This window comes from Acipenser ruthenus, chromosome 3 (genome assembly GCF_902713425.1).
Source record: "Acipenser ruthenus chromosome 3, fAciRut3.2 maternal haplotype, whole genome shotgun sequence".
Taxonomy (NCBI): Eukaryota; Metazoa; Chordata; class Actinopteri; order Acipenseriformes; family Acipenseridae; genus Acipenser; species Acipenser ruthenus.
Window position 1 is genome coordinate 30,129,641 of NC_081191.1, and position 19,660 is coordinate 30,149,300.

General features: G+C 37.4%; 1 protein-coding gene across 1 annotated transcript in view; it reads right to left on the bottom strand.

The window, feature by feature from the left end:
- The window catches only part of cdkal1 (CDK5 regulatory subunit associated protein 1-like 1), a 433,346-nt gene that overhangs the window by 280,481 nt on the left and 133,205 nt on the right, over positions 1 to 19,660 (bottom strand). Inside the window, exons 6-7 of the mRNA XM_034058608.3 lie at positions 13,615 to 13,663; positions 2,740 to 2,860 (exon numbers count right to left, since the gene is read on the bottom strand). Of these exons, the coding sequence (XP_033914499.1) occupies positions 2,740 to 2,860; positions 13,615 to 13,663 (170 nt within the window). The remainder of the gene's footprint in view (positions 1 to 2,739; positions 2,861 to 13,614; positions 13,664 to 19,660) is intronic.

Genomic DNA, 19,660 nt, shown 5'->3' on the forward strand with positions numbered 1-19,660 from the left:
AAGCAAATTGAAACATGTACTCTAAGGTTTTTCGGATGCATTTAGAATGATACAACTACAAGTATAAGTGCAGCCCAGCAGGAATAAGTAGCAAGTATCTAGCCAGCCAGCTTGAGGAAAATATAGAATGTAACATTACAATAAAAACCAAAGTCAAATCCACAAGAACACTAGGGTATAATATGTGTATCAATGCTGTCGCATCACATGCATTAGACAAGGCTTATTCTGCAGATCATGTTAGCTAAAGCAAGTCTGGCAGCTACTGAGAGAGATCCTGCAGTGAACTGCAATAGAATGAAGTCTGTCACTGCCCGGAGACACACTGCCTGAACAGGAGAAGGAATACAGATAGGATTAGGTAAATATCATTATATTAACTCAGACCTATTCTGTGTTCAGCTTGAACAGAAACATGTTAACTGCTCTGCAGATGAAAGGTTTACTATTAAAAGAGACCCACTGTTCTCTGTCCAAGTGCATGACTGACGTACGCTCGGTCACTCTAGCGCGCAGGGTTGTGACAGCCAGCCACATAAGGAGAAGGCCCCTAGCTAATATCAAGCATTAGAATACTAATATTTTAAACTCTATTCCATGTCTATTTTTAGACCCATGCATTTTCTATTTTTTACTATTTCCAAACCACACAGTAGTACAAAAACTCCTGCAACATATCCCATTGTGAGTCACAATCAGTTTATACAGCATGATTTCATTCTGAAAAGCACAATATTTACAGTACTAACTCACTACCTGGCACAGAAGGATACACCAGTTTATCAGTAATGTACAGTTTTATTATTTTTTGTTTATTTAGTAGATGCCTTTATCCAAGGCGACAGAAACTAGGGTGTGTGAACAACGCATCAGCTGCAGAGTCACTTACAACTACGTCTCACCCGAAAGACGGAGCACAGGGAGGTTAAGTGACTTGCTCAGGGTCACACAATGAGTCAGTGGCTGAGGTGGGATTTGAACCAGGGACCTCCTGCTTACAAGCCCATTTCTTTAACCACTGGACCACACAGCCTCCTATTTCAAAGTTAAATGAAAACATGGATAACTGCATGTGACAGGCTGGCTGCAGGGAGGAACTCAGACCAGAGAGAGAAACACACAGAAAGACGGTGACGATGAGAGAAACTGAGTGCGATGGTTGCACTCAGCGTTTAATAACAAATAAATAAAAAGGTTTAACAAACAGAACACAGGACACGGCACTTCACGCCAAAATAAAGAGAAGAGACAAACAAAACGGACTATACAGTAAACAGACACAAACAAACACGGTGAGTTTTAAATAAACAAGTATCGTGCTGGTCCTAACAGCACGTAATAGCAATTGATATTTAAACTAACTTTTAGATTTATTTCTCCTTCTCTCGCACCCGTTCTCCACTCTCGAACACCCAACCCCGAGTGAAAGAAATGTGCATCTATATATACTGTTGTGCTGGGATTCAATTACTAATTAATTATTCACTTGAATCCCAGCACGTGAATTAATTCTGTGCAACCCCGTGCTCAAATACTATACTTTAAATGCACGTGCAGTGATGTGCAATCCCATGCCTAAATACAAATATATAACTTAAATCACATGTGAAACACAGACCCGTTTATATCCCGTGTACCAACCTCTATACACCAACATTAACACACGCAACATACACCATGTAACACACACATGCACACAGGGGCGGGGCACATTGCCACACTGCAACAAGTTTTTGATTATTAAAAAAACTATTACTAGTTAAGAAAGCTTCTGGAATCAAATTTGGTTAAGGCAACATCATTATACATAAAAACATCCAGCCTTTCTGTAATAGCATGTTTAAATGTTGTGATTGAACTGATACAACTGATGTAAAAGCAATACTCTTCACAATACTCATAATAACTGGTTCTGAAATTGCATTAGGTACCTGCTAACGCAGACAAAAGGTAGACGTGGTTTTGAAAGCTTTCATATTAGGTTCTTTGTAAGCCGAACACAGTATCACTTTCTGACCCCCGTCTCTCCTATTTTGCTTGCTGAGATAGCACTTGTCAAATATGACTGATGAGGAAGCACATAGAGTAATTGATTAAGACAGTGTAAAGGAGGTTGCCAAAGAGAGCCCTTAAAGAGTTGAAGCCCTCTGTGCAAAACCAAGATGCAGCTTTTTTATTTTTGATACAGCTTTTTGAAGTATGACGGTCTTATGGTTTAGGGTTGCTATGTTTTCCTTCTCCAGGAACACCTTGTGTGTAGCAAGGCATATGTCTGTCAACAGAACCAAAAAGTGTTCTGGCGTGTTTAGTTCAATGAAACTGAATCAGAAAATTGAGTACTAGCTTTAAAAATGAACAAAAAACTGTCCTTATCACTGTTCAAAATGACAATAAAGTACTTTAAGAACAGTTGAAAAAGAAATAACAGTGAACGACAACAGCCTCGTCAAAAGTTCATGAGAATTGTCACACTGTTGTACCAGAGCCAAACCTGCTTCAACAGTACATTTAAATTAAGCAATTCAATTAATTAAATCTGTAAAGCAAAACACATTTTAGTAGACAACAGGGTGAAAAAACATGCACTTTTAGAAATTCATAGACAAAACCCGAGAGTCTCTGATCATTTTAGTCTCAAAGCAGTAACAGTAGCAGCAGCAGCACACTACCTCTGGAAAATAAATCCATTGAATTCAGGTGTTGCTGAATATTTTATGAGCAACTTTGAAAGAAGCTTACCCTGTATTGATGGAAATGATTTCTATCAGTGGGTTTTTCCTAATCTTCGGCAAATCCAATCGAGCTCCCCCCAACCGTTTTCCATTATCCTTTTTCTGACCCAGTAGTCTTACAGAGTGACCTTCAAATGAAACATATAAATACCAGTCAGAACAATTCATCAAAATGCATTGAGGCCAACTAATGCTGGAATGTGAAAACGTCAAGTCTGTTGAAAATTACAGACAAAAAAAAAAAACTTTGCTGCTTAGACAAAAGACAAAATTCCCTTTCCAGGTATTCAAAAGCTGCTTTTTACTGGGCCAAGATGAAAATACCTGAAATAGCAAGATATCCCACCGTTCGCAACATTTTATTCCATTAATAGTTTAACAGTGTTTTTTGTTGTTAGTTAAACTGCTAGAAACTATTCTGCTTTTCAAATAAATCAAGTTATGTCCCACATCACAGCTTTATAACCTATTTTATTTTAGCTTATCAAGTACCCAAACAGGTTAAAGAACATATCTTCTTTGCTTTACTGAACATTTCTTTCTAAAACCATGCTTAGATAATAGTTCCAGCTGCATTGGCTTTTACAAATTTGTTGTATTAATTCAAATTTAAAAAGTATTAAACAGTGCTGCTTGCATCAATAAAAAAAGCATACAAACAAACTAAACAGTGCACCATCTAATAACCAGTAAACAAAACATTAGTGTTGCACACAGTGCAGTACAATGATATATTCATTTTGTTAGTTAATCAGAACCATAACCATACACATACTTTACAAGTGTACCACTGACATGTAGAACAAGTTACAGTAAGCATTAAAGTCATTCAAAGTACTCCATTCAAACAAAATGTTTTCTACATCGGGCCATAAACACATTCCTCCTCTATCAGCTCATTTTTTCTTTTGCCATATTTCAGTTTGTCTTTGCTTCGTCTCCAGTCACACTGTTTTTTCAGCATTGCGATTAACATGCATTTCAGCAAATTTAACAACGCGCAATTTCAAACCTGTTGTGTAGCATTTTCGTTTTTTGTCTGACTGTCCTACTTTATCCAGTCTCAAAGTCATCTGCATCATTATAGCATTGCAGACGAACGGAAGAATTGATAAATTCTCGGCTTTCTAACCAATAGCTGTTTGCTATAGATCCTAGGGGCAGGTTCAGTCTGAATGTTAACAAATCAATGGCTGGGGAAGGTGGGACTAAGGAAATTGAGTATCGAGAGTAACAAATTAAAACTTTTAATTAGAACAGTGATTTTGTGTTTCTACCTTTCAACATGACCTGAATGCAGTAGATCCTGAACAAATTAAGTTGACAGTTAAGTTCGTGTGAGCCATAACCGTGGCTGTAGTAATCCCATTGTGGCGCTGGTACAGTAGTTTAATATTAGACACACCAGTGCATACGTTGCTCCGGTGTATTAGTCACTCCCCCCTTTTAAGGGCCCCACAAAAATACGTAGAAAATCGACTTATACAATGTTTTTTACGGTACTTACTGCAAACTATAGATAAGTCAATCTTATTTATCCTGTCCTACTGTCATATTAGGCAGTAAACCCAGCAATATGTATTGTATATTGTATATTTCTTCCATATAAATCATGTCTATGTATGCTGCTGATTAAGTTTGAACTACACATGTTTTTATTGATTGCTCTTTTTTTACTGATTTACAGGACCACCTTGTTAATGAGGCCTTAGTCTCAATGGGTAAATCTCCTAGTAAATAAATAAACAAATAAATAAATACAATTAAAAGCAGGCACAGCATGTTCACATTCCCTACACAGTTACTGTACAACTAACGTTCTTCAGTTTATGAAGTTCAGCACATGCTCAGGGAATTTAAGCTTGGTCTATTGAGTTTCTCATTTGACTATTGTATTACAATATCCTGGTGAAATATAAAGAAATTCCAAGCACCTTGAGTATATGTGAAACCATAGGCGGGATTACAGGGGAGCAAAGAGGGGGGGGCAGCAGTTGCCTGCCCCCACCCCCACACACACATTTTTTTCTTTTCTTTCTACACGATTTACAAGTACGGTAAGGAAAAAAAATGCAATAGGATTTTTTTGTCAGTGAATCTTCTTTGTAATTATTTTGATTTACCACAAGATGGTGTAATATAAACACACGGTATGTTTCTATTGCACCATCTTGTATTTCATAGCTGTGGTATTCGCTTTTCGTTCGACAGTTTAGCAATGCCTTGGTTATTTAGGAATGGCTAAACGCTCTTATACACTGGATTCGTATTTCACAAAACGTAATAAGTACCAGTGTTGCCTCTCGTATTTTAAAAGATAACCCTTTAGCAATGTACGTGCACTGTTGCGTGCATATTCTCAATCTCTGCATTGTGGGTGTATGAAGCAGCGTCCCAGCAATTCGGCATATGATAAAGCAATGAGTCTTCGCTACACACCTTTATTGAGGGGTCAGCTAAACGCCATGCCATCTTTGAAGCTTTTACAGAAGGGTGAACTAAATGGGCAGACTACAACTAAAATCACTCAGTGATACAAGATGGAGCTGTCGTTCTGAAGCACTGAAAAGCCTTCGATAATTTTGAGCAAGTATTGTTGCTGCTTTGGCCGAAATTTCTGAAAATGATGCGCGACTGGGAGGTCAAGCGAATGGTATAATGGCATCAATTACCAACTTTCACTTTTTGTTCTTACGCCTCCTGACGCAGCGAGTTCTAACACAGTGCAATGCACTTTCGAAAGCTTTGCAGGCATCCAATCTCAACTATGCCTCTTTTAAGGATATGGCTTGTGCTACAATGGAAACAATTGTGTCCATGAAAACTGAAGATTTCTTCTTGCAGTTGTGGAACTATGTAAGCGACATATGCACTAAGAATAGCTATCAAGGCCAGCAGCTGCCAAGGCAAAGATATATCGTGCAAAGTCTGGTGGACATCCTGTAAATGAAACCGAACAAGTTCATGATTTTTACCGAAGAGAAGTTGTTTGCAGTACTGGATAAACCTGCTGATGAAATTAAAGAAAGGTTTAAGGAAAACAACATGGAGGCCCTGACTGCATCCTCACAACACCTGCTAAAAGCATTAAGGAGTCTCATTTGGATTTGATTTGAAAAAACTACAGCATTTGTAAGGAGGAATTGACAGCAGAGTTGCAACAAAAACAAAAAAAATGCAAGCAGCGATTTTTTAAAAATCGGTTACATTATGTAATAAATATTTAAACGTACTGTTTATTCTAGCTGACCTCAAAAGTTATTTTAAACATGAAATCTGTAGCCGATAACACAAGGCATGACCCCTTTCACCCCCAAATAAATTTAACAAGACATGGAGCAATTTCATGGATAATGGGCCATTTATGCAATGTCTCCTTTAAGATGACAACATTCTGGAGACACAATACAAAGTCATTCCAATCCAGAGAGTCTCATAAGTGATATTTCCTCTTTAATAAAAGAACTGTGCAGGATGAATCTGATAACAAGGCAGCTAATACCTTTCATTGTGTCAAAAGTTCACTTCACAACCCATTCCTCCCAATTTCTATACTCGCATCACAGAAATAATTTAATTCTATCCCGCTGCTTTATGCGTTCAGAAAATGTGCCACAAACGAATAACATTTGCTAAATAATTGATTCAGCCTATCTACATGCAAATAATTGGGTAAAATCTCTGGTTGAAGGTATAACAAGTCATTTTCCGATTCATTGGTTCAGGTAAAAGTCATAGATTTAAAACCATTGTCTTTTTTTATATAAAACAAACAAACTTGATTACCACAGCAACAAAGACTGATCCTTCAATAGTTCAACTACATTTCCATAAATGTTTAATTTTGCAGGTGCAAGTTAGATTCCAAGAACAATATAGCTTTGTACACACTACTGCAGGGGCACTCAGTGTTCCGCACAAGAGACTCACAGACCTGATAGCTTTCCATAAAGTTCCATTCTCATTTTAACTAAGAATTAACTCTTACTGGTAGTAGGCTATTTTATTTAAGGGTTTTCTAAATCATGCAACTTATACTGTCGCCTTGGATAAAGCCGTCTGCGAAATAAATAAAATACTGTACTACAAAAAAAAAAAAAAAAAAAAACTAAACTGAGGTTTAGAGGTTACATTCTCCATTAGCAAGAAACAAGCCTTAATGTCATCTTCATTTTCCATAAGTGATGCATGCTTGAAGTACAGTATTTATTATCTTATGTTGTATAAACTGGTCAGCCTTCCTAAATTATTAAGCATCACTACTTGTATGCCCTAGCTGCAACTACCATCCAGTCCCTGCTTAGAGCACAGTAATGTGTGTTTTTTTTGTTTTGTTTTTTTAAATGGGGGAGGGGGGGGGGGGGGCAACAACAAAACTTAATTAGTCAAGCTGCTATACTGTAAGTATTACTGGCCTCTATTATGTTTGAAGCCTATGTGCATAGTGCTCTCAGGCCTCCCTTATGATTCTAGTAAGTTTATCACATGCAAACAGGACATGTACCAAATACAGTGTATGGCAAGTAGTCTCAAAGTTAAATAATCTGTAGCCCACATGGAACTGCTGTATATCACCTGCCAGGATGTTTATCAACCTTTTTGTACATTTACAAAAAAAACATATACGTCATAAACCTTTTCAGTGAACTTCTTTTACAGAAGACGATGGATCCTGAACTCCAGGTTAATGTGAACTATTACAGATACACATTCATTTGGTCATGAATATAGTCTGGCTGATGTATAAGAGGAGGATATTGCTTTATGCTGCCTGTATCTCAATGTCATTACTTTTGATGACAGAATAATAAATAGGGGGTGGCTGCTGTCTTCAAACTCGGTAAAGTTATCATTTCAAATGTTATATAAAAAAGTAGTAATTCACAATCTTTAGCATTTAGAGGAATTTTGCATAAATAATGATTGAGTGGCAGCAGCCACATAGTTATTTCCAAACTTAAATAGTTTAGCTTTTTCACCACCAGTGTGTGTGTGTGTGTGTGTGTGTGTGTGTGTGTGTGTGTTACTGTGGTGTCTCTGGGGGCAATATATTGTGCTACTTGTAATATACCGCCTTCCTTGTTTAAGGATCCTCTGTTGCAGTCCAGTATTAAAAGGCTCTTTAAATCTCACCACATTTTTGCAGCATGTACACAAAAATGAGTAACCCTCATTCATCAACCATCTTTTTTGTAAATAAAAAAAAAGGAAAAACAAATAATCAATCATGAACTTGTTGCACTGACGGGCACATTGATAGGAACTTGAAATTCATAGTGGCCCATTGTACTCTGTGTGTGTTTGTGTGTGTCAGGGCATGGATATAATAATAATAATTCGGTAAGACCATTTCAATGTTCAACAGAACTGTGCTATATCTAAAGATTTTCAGTGGAGCACATTGCTAAGACTCAATATCGTGTGTGTGTGTATATATATATATATATATATATATATGTTTTTCTATGTATAAATTGCATTCTGATATTAGAATTCATCATGGAGATATTGAAATATTTTAGATTGTGGTTTGTGAACAATGTGCATTACTTAGATTTTGTACATGCAGGTATGACTACTGTGTATTTTGCTGAGACAAACTGGTCTAAACCCTTTTGCATGAGAGTGTGTGTGTGTATGGGGGGGGGGGGGGGGGTGTCGATACACTTTTGGATCAGTGTTTACTTCTATCTTTAATAGGATATAAGTTTGATAAAATACACCGCTATTCCACTTGGTGAACCAGATCAGGAACTGGTGTCTCCATATTAGGCAGTAAACCGTGGCAGTCCCAGCAATATGTATATTGTAGTACAGAACAACAAAAAAAAAAAAAACACAACATTGCAGGATCCAGAGGACACCATTGTTAGGATATGTGCAAAGTTTCCTCAATGTCCAATCCTGTCTCAATTTCTCTGAAAGCCTCAAGGTCAGGGTGATGCATATGCTACCAAAAACCTCTGGTGGTCATTAATCTTATTTTTACCTGACAAAGTCTTCCCAGTCCTGTCAATGTCTGATGCGATTTTTCCCTAGCAACTATGGTTTACAATTTGAGTCCTGTTTTTGTAAGCTTTAACACTTTCTCTGCCACATTAAAATAATGTTAATTTAATACATTTGCTTAAAAAATGTTTAAAAAAAAAAAAAAAAAAGTAAATTTAAGACTGCAATACAAATAGTGCTGCAACTTTCGAATAGTAAAAAAATGGAATAAATTGATTAATACTAGATTTGATATAATCACAATTTATTCAAATTACAGAAAATGTTGCTTATTTTACACAGTCACAGTACTCCTACTATCAATAATATTGTAATCTAACATTTAACACCTTCACGTAATGTAATCAGTTTGATTTAGTTTTGAAATTTATTTTCTGCTGGTGTACAATTTTTATTTATATATATATATATATATATATATATATATATATATATATATATATATATATATATATAGACACACACACATACATACAGAGCCATAGTACAGCAATGGCTGTACCACTTTTTTTGTCCATTTAAAAACCACATATTATTATTATTATTATTATTATTATTATTCTCCCAGTATGGACTTCTCCATCTCCTTACCGCCACTAATCATTCATGCTTACAAGCGCTGGGGTTGCCTTCACTTCCTATTCTGTTCTTAGCCAATAGCACCAGACCTTCAGCGTTGCTAGGCTACTGAACGTCAAATGCAGAGGAGGTAATCTGAGGCGGATAATTTAAAAATACTGTAACTAGGCTTATTATCTGGAATGAACGAAACAGACAATAAATGGGCATAAATTCAAAATGAGAGGCTGCATGTTTTAGGCTTAAGAGTCCTGTTTGAAATTACTGAAAAAGTACTCTCAGCTGAATTTATCTACATAATGATTGATGAAACCAGGGATTCTGCCAACAAGGAACAGGCTGTAGTTTGTGTTAGATGGGTAGATGACCATTACGAAGCTCACAAAGAATTTTTTGGATTAGTGCCGTGAAAAGGTATTTGCCCCCTATCTGATTTTCTGCATTTTTGCACATTTTTCACATTGTATTTGGTCAAATTTTTTGAAAATGAGACCAAAGTTGGTGCTTCTTTCATTTGTTTGGTGTGCAAGGTAATCAAACATGCAATCTTCAGGTGTGAAAAAGTTATTGCCCCCCCTAGTTAACTCAACCCAATTAAAGGGATAATTAGGGTCAGCTGTTTGCGTACTTTGGTTAACAACCAGGCCTGATTTGGGCCAGCCCTGCCTAATATAAATGTGACTAACATTGGCCCTTACCATCAGAGTGAAGTTGTCAGCACACAGGTTCTAGAGGCACATCATGCCACGAACAAAAGAAATTCCTGAAGACCTCCAGAAAAAAAGTTGTTGATGCCAGTTTGGAAACGGTTACAAAGCCATTTCTAAGGCTCTGGGGCTCCACCGAACCACAGTCAGAGCCATATTGTCCAAATGGAGAAAGTTTGGGACAGTAGTGAATCTTCCCAGGAGTGGCCGTCCTGCCAAAATCTCCCCAAGAGCAAGGCAGAAACCATTGCTCACTAAGAAAAACATGAATGCTCGTCTCAAGTTTGCCAAAAAGCACCTGGATGATCCTCAAGAGTTCTGGAACAATGTTCTATGGACAGATAAGTCAAAAGTGGAACTTTTTGGCCAACATGGGCCCCGTTATGTCTGGCGAAAACCAAACACTGCATTCCACAGTAAGAACCTCATACCAACGGTCAAGCATGGTGGTGGTAGTGTCATGGTTTGGGGATGCTTTGCTCCATCAGGACCTGGACGCCTTGCCAGCATTGAAGGAACCATGCATTCTGCTCTGTATCAGAGAATTCTACAGGAGAATGTCAGGCCATCTGTCCGTGAGCTGAAGCTGAAGCGCAGCTGGGTCATGCAGCAAAACAATGATCCGAAACACACAAGCAAGTCTACATCAGAATGGTTGAAGAACAAGAAATTGAAAGGTTTGTAATGGCCTAGTCAAAGTCCAGACCTAAACCCCATTGAGATGTTGTGGCAGGACCTGAAACGAGCAGTTCATGCTCGACAACCCACAAATGTCACTGAGTTGAAGCAGTTCTGCATGGAGGAGTGGGCCAAAATTCCTCCACGGCGCTGTGAGAGACTAATCAATAACTACAGGAAGCGTCTGGTTGCAGTTATTGCTGCTAAAGGTGGTGTAATCAGTTATTGAGTCTAAGGGGCGATTTCTTTTTCACACTGGGGCATTGGGTGTTGCATAACTATCTTTAATAAATAAATGAAATAAGTATCAAATTGTTGTGTTATTTTATTTATTTATTTCTTACAATTGTTACAAGATATTACATTATACATTACTTCACATTATTTTTTACATACAATTACCCAATTATACAGTTTTTTTTTTTTTTTACTGGAGCAAGCTAGGTAAAGTACCTTGCTCAAGGGTACAGCAGCAGTGTCCCTGACCTGGGATTGAACCCACGACCCTCCGGTCAAGAGTCCAGAGCCCTAACCACTACTCCACACTGAAGATCTAATAACATTCAGTGTCAAAAATATGCAAAATATACCAACTAGTGAGGATTTAAAACAGTTCATTCAGTCAAAAACAAAATTCCACTCAGCCATATCAGAAACTGGCAATAGTGTATCTTTCTTAGACATTTCCATCACTGTTTTGAAATCCACCATTAACACCACTGTCTACTACAATCCAACTGATTCTCATTCATATCTGCAGTATGACTCCTCACACCCTAAGGCTTGCCGTGACGAGTCCCTATTCACAACTGTATTTAGGTTGGTTTTCTTTTTCAGTCATTTGCAGTGATGCAGCTGATGCATAGTTCACACACCCTAGTCTCTGTAAGTCGCCTTGGATAAAGGCGTCTGCTAAATAAACAAATAATAATAATAATAATAATAATAATAATAATAAAAGACCCTTTTAAATTTCTAGTTAGTGGAAGAGGTCAGAGACCTTTAATATTCCCATTAACACAACTTTGGCTGTTGTCAGAGATACAAACACAGGTCTGAAATGTATAATTGGTCTATTTAGAAAACTAGACCAAAAAAATAAAAAATCAATGGCTTCAATGATAGGTTTCAAGACTATTCTTATAACTCACTATTCGTATTGCTTCCAAAGCTGTGTATCTATACAGAGGTTTAAACTCACATTGATCAGGACAGAGAACAATACTATAAAACTAAGCTGCCTGGGGCTATTGAGATCTTTCAACAAGTGTTTTGCTTTGATTCGTCTTACATGAGTCGGATCCTCTTCTAATTTATATGTAATACTGCCATCTGAAATGTCTAGTTTATTTTTTAATTTTTAAAAATGTAGTCGTTGCCACTTATTTTTATTATTTTCTCCTAATTTGGAATGGACAACTATTTTTAGGTTCATCTCACTGCTACCACCCCGGCGCTGAGGGAGGGCGAAGACGAACACACGCTGTCCTCCGAAGCGTATGCCGTCAGCTGACTGCTTTTTTTCAAAGGTTGGAAGGCCCAGAGGATCAATTAATGCATGTGTGGCAATGTGCCCCGCCCCTGTGTGCATATTATGTGTTGTGTGTTGCGTGCGTGTGTAAATGTTGGTGTATAGTCATTGGTACACGGGATATAAACGGGTCTGTGTTTCACGTGTATTTAAAAATGTAGATTTATATTTAGGCACGAGGAGGGCAATAATAATAAGAAGAAAAGAACTGTCTCACTCACCGTGTTTCGTTTGTCTGTCTGTGCACTGTCTGTTTACTGTCTAGTCCGTTTTGTTTACCTGTTTATTTTGGCTACCAGTGCCGTGTCCAGTTTTGTGTTCAAACCTTTTATATTCTGTTCTGTTTATTAAATGCTGAGCGACAGCATTCGCTCAGCTTCACCAAACCACATCTCTGTCTGTTTATTTCCTGGCTCTGGTCTGACGCCACCCACTCCGGCCGTCTTTGTGACAAGTCATGTATTTCAAAGTGTTTTTTGATGGCAATCAGCTGCAGCCAAAGTCTGAGGTTAGGAACTCGAGTATCATCCTTGACTAATGTACGATTTGTATTCGGGAAAATACAATCTGTGTTGGTGTCTGTGAATTTATGGCACAGTGCTCTGTGATCATTTTTCTTATAGGCAATATATAAAATCAGAGTGTCCGACAGATCTCAGAAGTTAAAGATATTCTTAATTTACTTTGTGGTATATCTGAAATAAATAAATAAATACAAATACAATCAAAAGAAGTGGTCAGGCGTACTGTAAAATCAAAATGTACATACGTATTAACAAAAGTGCTGGTGTTTTTTTGTACTGATGTTATATATTAAGCTATAAAAGCAAGCATGTTTAGCACTTGATCTGAGAAAATGGGAAAACTTAATTATTCAATTTAAAATCAATTGCTCCTTCTGATATATTTTATATGTTCTGTATGAGAAAGAAAACAGCACTGCATCAGTCACTGATAAGACCCTGTGTTACAGTGTAATCCTTAAACATATTCCCATACTTGAAATGACTGACAAAGCAATGTAGGTTTTTGGCAGGTATTAACTTATAAACTGTGAAAAAAACCAGACAAACAAAACAAATTCTATAAATCTTAGAGTCCTTTTGTTCATGATATCCTGTTGTATTGAGCTTAAATGCTTAAATAACAGAATCCAATTACATCATTTAAAACGTCACACTTTTAGTCATGTTATATTTCCTCCCAAACACGGAAAGAAGCAATTAAAAAATGTTTACATGTAATTAATTACATCCAAGGTTTGGTCTTGGATAAAATGAAAAAGGGACCAACATAATGGAAGTGTCTGATGGAGTTTGCTAATGTTCAGAATTAACAAAAAAAGACAGGATGAAAATAAATAAATGAAACAACTCACCTTTAATGGTTTCATCCACTACCTCAACCACACGATCTATTTGCTGTACCTGTAACACAAGAGACACATAATATTAAGTAGCTGCAAGCAAAATCTAAAATCCAATTACCCCTTATTAGCAACATAACAGGACGAGAATTCAGCTCCACGGTTAATATTATCGTCTTCTGCTTATGTTAGCCCTAGAAGGGTCAAGTCCAATAGATTTCCAATAACCAATCTCATGTCCACACCAGACACACATTGTTATCACGTTCAATGCCTTTCTTGAAAGCAAGGTCAATTCTTTGGCACAGCCTTCCATTGAAGAGCTAGTGACATTCCTCCATTTCTCACAGCTAATTTCTACTTTGTCCATCTACAAATACAGCTGTCTTGTACTGTTGGTCTAGTCTTGTTTATATATATATATATATATATATATATATATATTTATTAGGGCTGTCAAATAATCACAGTTAACGTGTTAATTTTTTAGGCAATACTTTTTTTTGACGCGCATTCGGCACACCGTACTTCAATCCGGTTGTGGTAACATTGGATTGAGTGTCTGAGTGCAGTTATTATTTTAACAGAAAGTTAGTTTTGCGTAATGGAGCAAAGCACTAAAAATGAATGGACGGTTTATTTATTTATTTTTTTTTAAATGTTCTGACGTCTCACGCATCCTTATTAAACTCGTGCAGACGGTGACCATCTCCCGAGTTAATTCATTGATTAACTGTTGCTAAATCGGGAGATGGTCACTGTATATAAGCCTGCAGCTCTCTACCCTCGGGGCGTGTACAGAGGAGTGTACTAGAGAGCAAGGAGAGAGCGAAAACTGAACTTAAAAATAACTGCTAAGTGTGCTGGTTTACACCAGCACGATACTTATTTGTTTATATGTTTGGCCAACGCACCTTTTTGTTTGTTGTTTAGTTGTTGGTTTAAACATTTTGTTTTGTTTTATTATTTAATAAAACGCTGAGCGCCGTAGCGCTCAGTTCCACCATTCCATCCATTGCCTTTTGTTTACTGTTGCTTCCTGGTCCGTGACATCACTAGTCACACGCCACTCAACAGCTGCTCGGTTACAGGAAGTGTGTGTGTTTGAAATGAAATTAAAGCTGTTCACAAACCAGCTCGAGAAAGGCAGCTGACACACTTTGAAACATGTCAGCAAGCCTTTCCACGTGAAGAGACATACAACTGGAAATGCCATGCAAGTGTCCTGAAAGAACTACATGGGGTGTTTGCCAGCAGATTTGAGCAATTCAGAAGCGAGCGAGCCTCTTTTAAACTCTTCGCAGATCCCTTCTCTGTTGATGCAGAAAGTGTACCTGATGATCTCCAGCTTGAAGTTATTTAACTGCAGTGTTACACTGCGCTGGAGCAAACACAGGGACCTGCCTCTCCTAGAATTCTACCAATCACTGGACCACAATCAGTTTCCTAATCTTAGTAGAGAAGCTTTGAAATTGCTGTTTTTGTTTGGAAGCACTTATCAGTGAACAGGTGTTTTCCCTTATGAAGCGAAACAAGTCACACATCAAAACAAGGCTGACAGATGATAACCTGCATGCAGTGCATAGAGTAGCCACCACTTCACTGGAGCCTAATACCCCTCAGCTGGTAACTGAGAAGAACTGCAACAACTCCCACTGATTAATTGGACTGCACCCCAGAGTGAATTTAAGTACTAAAAACTTAAGTTCATTGTGAAAAATTACAATAGATAGATAGATAGATAGATAGAGAGATAGAGAGATAGATAGATAGATAGATAGATAAATAGACACTGCATTTTACAACATGCAATCTGGCCCTTGGCCAGTTGTCTTTTTCATGATCTGGCCCTCATAAAAATAAGGTTGTGCACCCCTGCTCTAATGGTACATGAAATTTAGCTCCTATACATGGTAAATGGATTGCATAGCATACCAAAAACTACTGGTCGATCATCTGAAACCCTCCGCTGCAAAACTTGGTTTAAAGCACAACACAACACCGATCCAAGCACATATCAAAATTTACTTCAGAATGGTTAAAGAAGAATAAAATCAAGGTTCTGGAATGGCCTAGTCAAAGTCCTGATCTAAATCCGACTGAGAATCTTTGGTATGAGTTGAAGAAGGCTGTGCACAAGAGAAGTCCTCGGAATTTGAATGAACTGGAACAATTCCGATTGAAGAATGGTCAAAAATCACTAAAGAATCATGCCATAAGCTCACTGACAAACATCCTAATCATTTAAAATAGGTTATTATTGTTAAAGGTGCCTTGACTAGCTATTAAGGCATATATAAAAATCAGACATGTGGCAATCAACAGTGTAAAATGTACAGCAGGTTTCAAAGCCTAAAAACAATATTATTATAATGGAATTAAATAGGGAATTAATGGCTAAACCATGTACTTATATTCAGAGCAGCTAACCTCCCAGACACAAAAAAATGGACATTGCTATGGGTGACCAATGATTGATTACTGTATGTGGTGCGTACCTTAGATTTTCGTTATGCTGGAGTACTAATTTCTTGGCCAGGTCTCCCTAGTAAAACAGATTTTAAACTAAAATGGTACTTTCTGGTAAAAAGAGAGATACCGTTTGATTTCCTTAAATATGTTACAGAGACCCCTATCCTAAAACAACAATGGCATATGTTATTTATTTGGTGATAAAGTTGCGACAGTGGGGCTGGATTAGCAGTGTTTTATTGTCTTTCACTTCAGGGTCACCGCTGGTTCGATTCCAGCCAAGGTTGATGATGAAGAAAGTCATTTTTGTCTGTGCATTGTGTTCAGGTGCAAGAGCTTTGATGACTTCAGCACGTACACAATGCTAACAATTTATCAGTTCACTGTACACAGAAGGTTAGTGCTTTCATTCTGGGTTTGGTGAGGAACAATTTAAACTTTTCTACTAGGCACACGACTGTTGGTGAAGGAAGTAGTTTTGATGTACAGTAAGCTTTGGTTCTAAATAACTTTGTACACATGTGGCTCTCTTGTTTTCCTGTTACACCTAAAAGGTAGCCTACATCCCTACAGTGTTTTCCCTGACCTTTGATGCATACTTTTAAAAGAACGGATATCTAATTTTAAATCTAATTTATAAATACATCTCCAATCGAGAAACACTTCCTCAGCAAAGTGGCCACCCTGCCATGAATCAATCTTCCCAAAAACCCAAATGTATACTTGTGGACCTCACACTGCTTGGCCCCCCTAGGTCTTAATGGATAGAAAAGCCTTTACCCAGTTCATTATTTTGCACAAGTGTCCTGAAACAAAATAAATTTGTTTTTTTTTTAATGGGACCACAATCATAGAACACCAAAAACAGTGGGTTGTTAATATGACCTGGCCTCAGCTTCTATTACAACCCATGTTACTGTTTAACAGACACAGCAAGATAAACAAAGTACCTCAAGTCTTGCTTAAATTGTTAGTCATTCCAATAGCTGTTCGTTATATAGCACTGCAAATACATGCTACATATTCAAATGGAGTGAATGTGGTTATTGTGCTCATTTTGATGATGTCAAAATGAATTTGTCACTCAAGAGGCCACTATGTAATAGCAGCTTGCAGGGTAATTTCAGAAATGATTTGCATAATTGTCTTTATTAGCAGACACAGATGAAGTGCTGAAGCTTGTGCTAAAATAAAATCATTCTTCCCTTTAAAGAAATAGCTAGCTGGTTCAGAGGATTAGTGCACCAGTCTTTCACCTCTTGAGGCCTTTGTTTGAACCTAGGTTTGCACAACATAAAAATTAAATGGGTTTAATGTATCCCACAGAAGTCCACATAAAACCAAACAATTGAAAAGAAAAAGTCCAAGAGATGGGGGAATTGCGTCCAGAACAAAATCATTTTTTAATTTCCTATAATGTAGTCTATTTTTTTAATCAAATTAATGGTCTTGTGTTTGACGGTGTCATATAAAAGGCCAAGAAGTTACTGTAGGTCAGAAATTAGTACTCTATAGTCTACAATGCTACGCTTACCTGGCAGGCATAGGTAAATCCTCCTTAGTTAGAAATAAAACAAAATCACTACAGAGACCATATTTTGCCATTCATTCTCAAAGTTCCTGTTGGAGAGGAGATAAAGCCCCAAATACTAGTATGAGACCACTGAGACTCGGCAGGAAATGAAAACCCATCAGCCCCTGTGCGACCGAGGGTTTGGAAATACTGTATTAACTCAATATTAACTTCCCTCCGAGTATATGTTAAATGAAATGGTGGGTGGAAAAATTATTTTCCTTTCAAAGCTTCTTTGTCTGCATGTAAACATTATCCTGTATTACATGAAGTACTGTACATCAACAATTACCAAGATCAAGAGATCATTTTAACAATGAACACCACCAGCAGAATTAATTCAGAACTGAATTAATTCTAATGTTTCCCATGCAGCAAATTCATGAAAACGGTGTGTGGTCTTTATCATTGGTATGTAGGACAATTGGTGGTATGTACAACAATTTACAGGTTTCATTTTACCTTTCCTTTTCTGTCACCCTACAGTATATGTACCTGTATCTGACGACATGTCTCTGTGCACAGACAGATATTTGTCACTTCTCTGATCGCAATCCATCTTGCTTTAAATGAGCCGCTATTTTCAGGAGACACTGACAGTGCAACAAAACCAGCATGAAAACTACTGCCATTTGCAATTTGCAATGTTCCTAAAACTAACCTGCTGGGTTGCAAGATGAGCATCTTGTGCTTTGTGCTTTCCATCATTCCTATAATCCTCAGTTCTTGAATCAATACTTCATATAAAAAAAAAGAAGCTATACTTCACCATATATATATATATATATATATATATATATATATATATATATATATATATATATACATACACACACACACACACACACACACACACACACACACCACTTCTAGTTGGCTTAATTTAAAAGACAACCAAAGTTGCCTGCTGGGAAGTCACTTTCCTTTTGTCAGTTCAGGCTTTATCAACCCAGCCAACTGGGGCTTTAGCTATTTTGTTTTATTAAGTATAAGCAGTTAGTAGTGTGGCACTGAGCAATATCAAGTGCTGGTATTGATTGACCACAAAACAAGAAAGCAGAGTGGAAAAACACTGGAGCTCATTCAGTTGACAGGACAGGATGTTGACAGGACAGTGATGATGTATTTTCACCTTGAGGCAACGAGACAGTAATCTAATAACCAAAGTAAACCGGAGAAACGGCCGTTAAAGCAGCACATCATCAGAATAAAACAGAAGACATTATTACCAAAGTAACACACAAAGGAAATGAAAGCATTACAAAGGAATCATTGAGACAAAGAACCTCATACTGTATGTGTAATTTTGACAGAGATCGTGTTAATCTGTGAATCTTGTTCTAGAAGAGCTCCTTTTTGATTTTTACACCATCTGACTGATATCTGTCACTACTACTTGGGATGCAAGTCGGCTATGATTGGTTTGGTTTTTTATCAATTCTTTCAGCTGTTTTTGACGTCCAATGGTTTTTAAAACCGAAAAACCAAACTGCAATTGTGCAGCCAAGGGAACAGGACATACCATTATTACTCACATTTTTGTTATTTTTTTAAAAGTAATTAATAAGCTCAATACAGTGTTATTGCACTTTATTATTTTACTGGTATCCCCAGAGTTGTCGCAGTCGGTTGTAGTGCCAAATAACATGAAAATCATATCTAAGTAGAACTGTAGCTCATGGTTTTTGAAACTGAAATTATTTAACCCCATAACTGGCACGGGCCGATCTAAAATCAGTCCAACTACACACACTGTCTTTACCGCTGTTATTCTCCTATTAAAAATAATGGATTGCTTTCAAAACTACGCTACCCAGAAGCCCAGCGATGACGCTTGTATGATAATGTTTATATCTATTTTGCCATTGGATAATGAGAAATCAGGTGGTTTTGTGTGCGTTTCAGTGGTCGTTGCTCTGTTGGTCTGTCTCTGCTGCGGCACTGCCTGTGTGAGAGTCGAGTCATTTGAAAAAGCAACTAGCTGTTTTGTGAGAGTTCTATTCTGTGGAATAA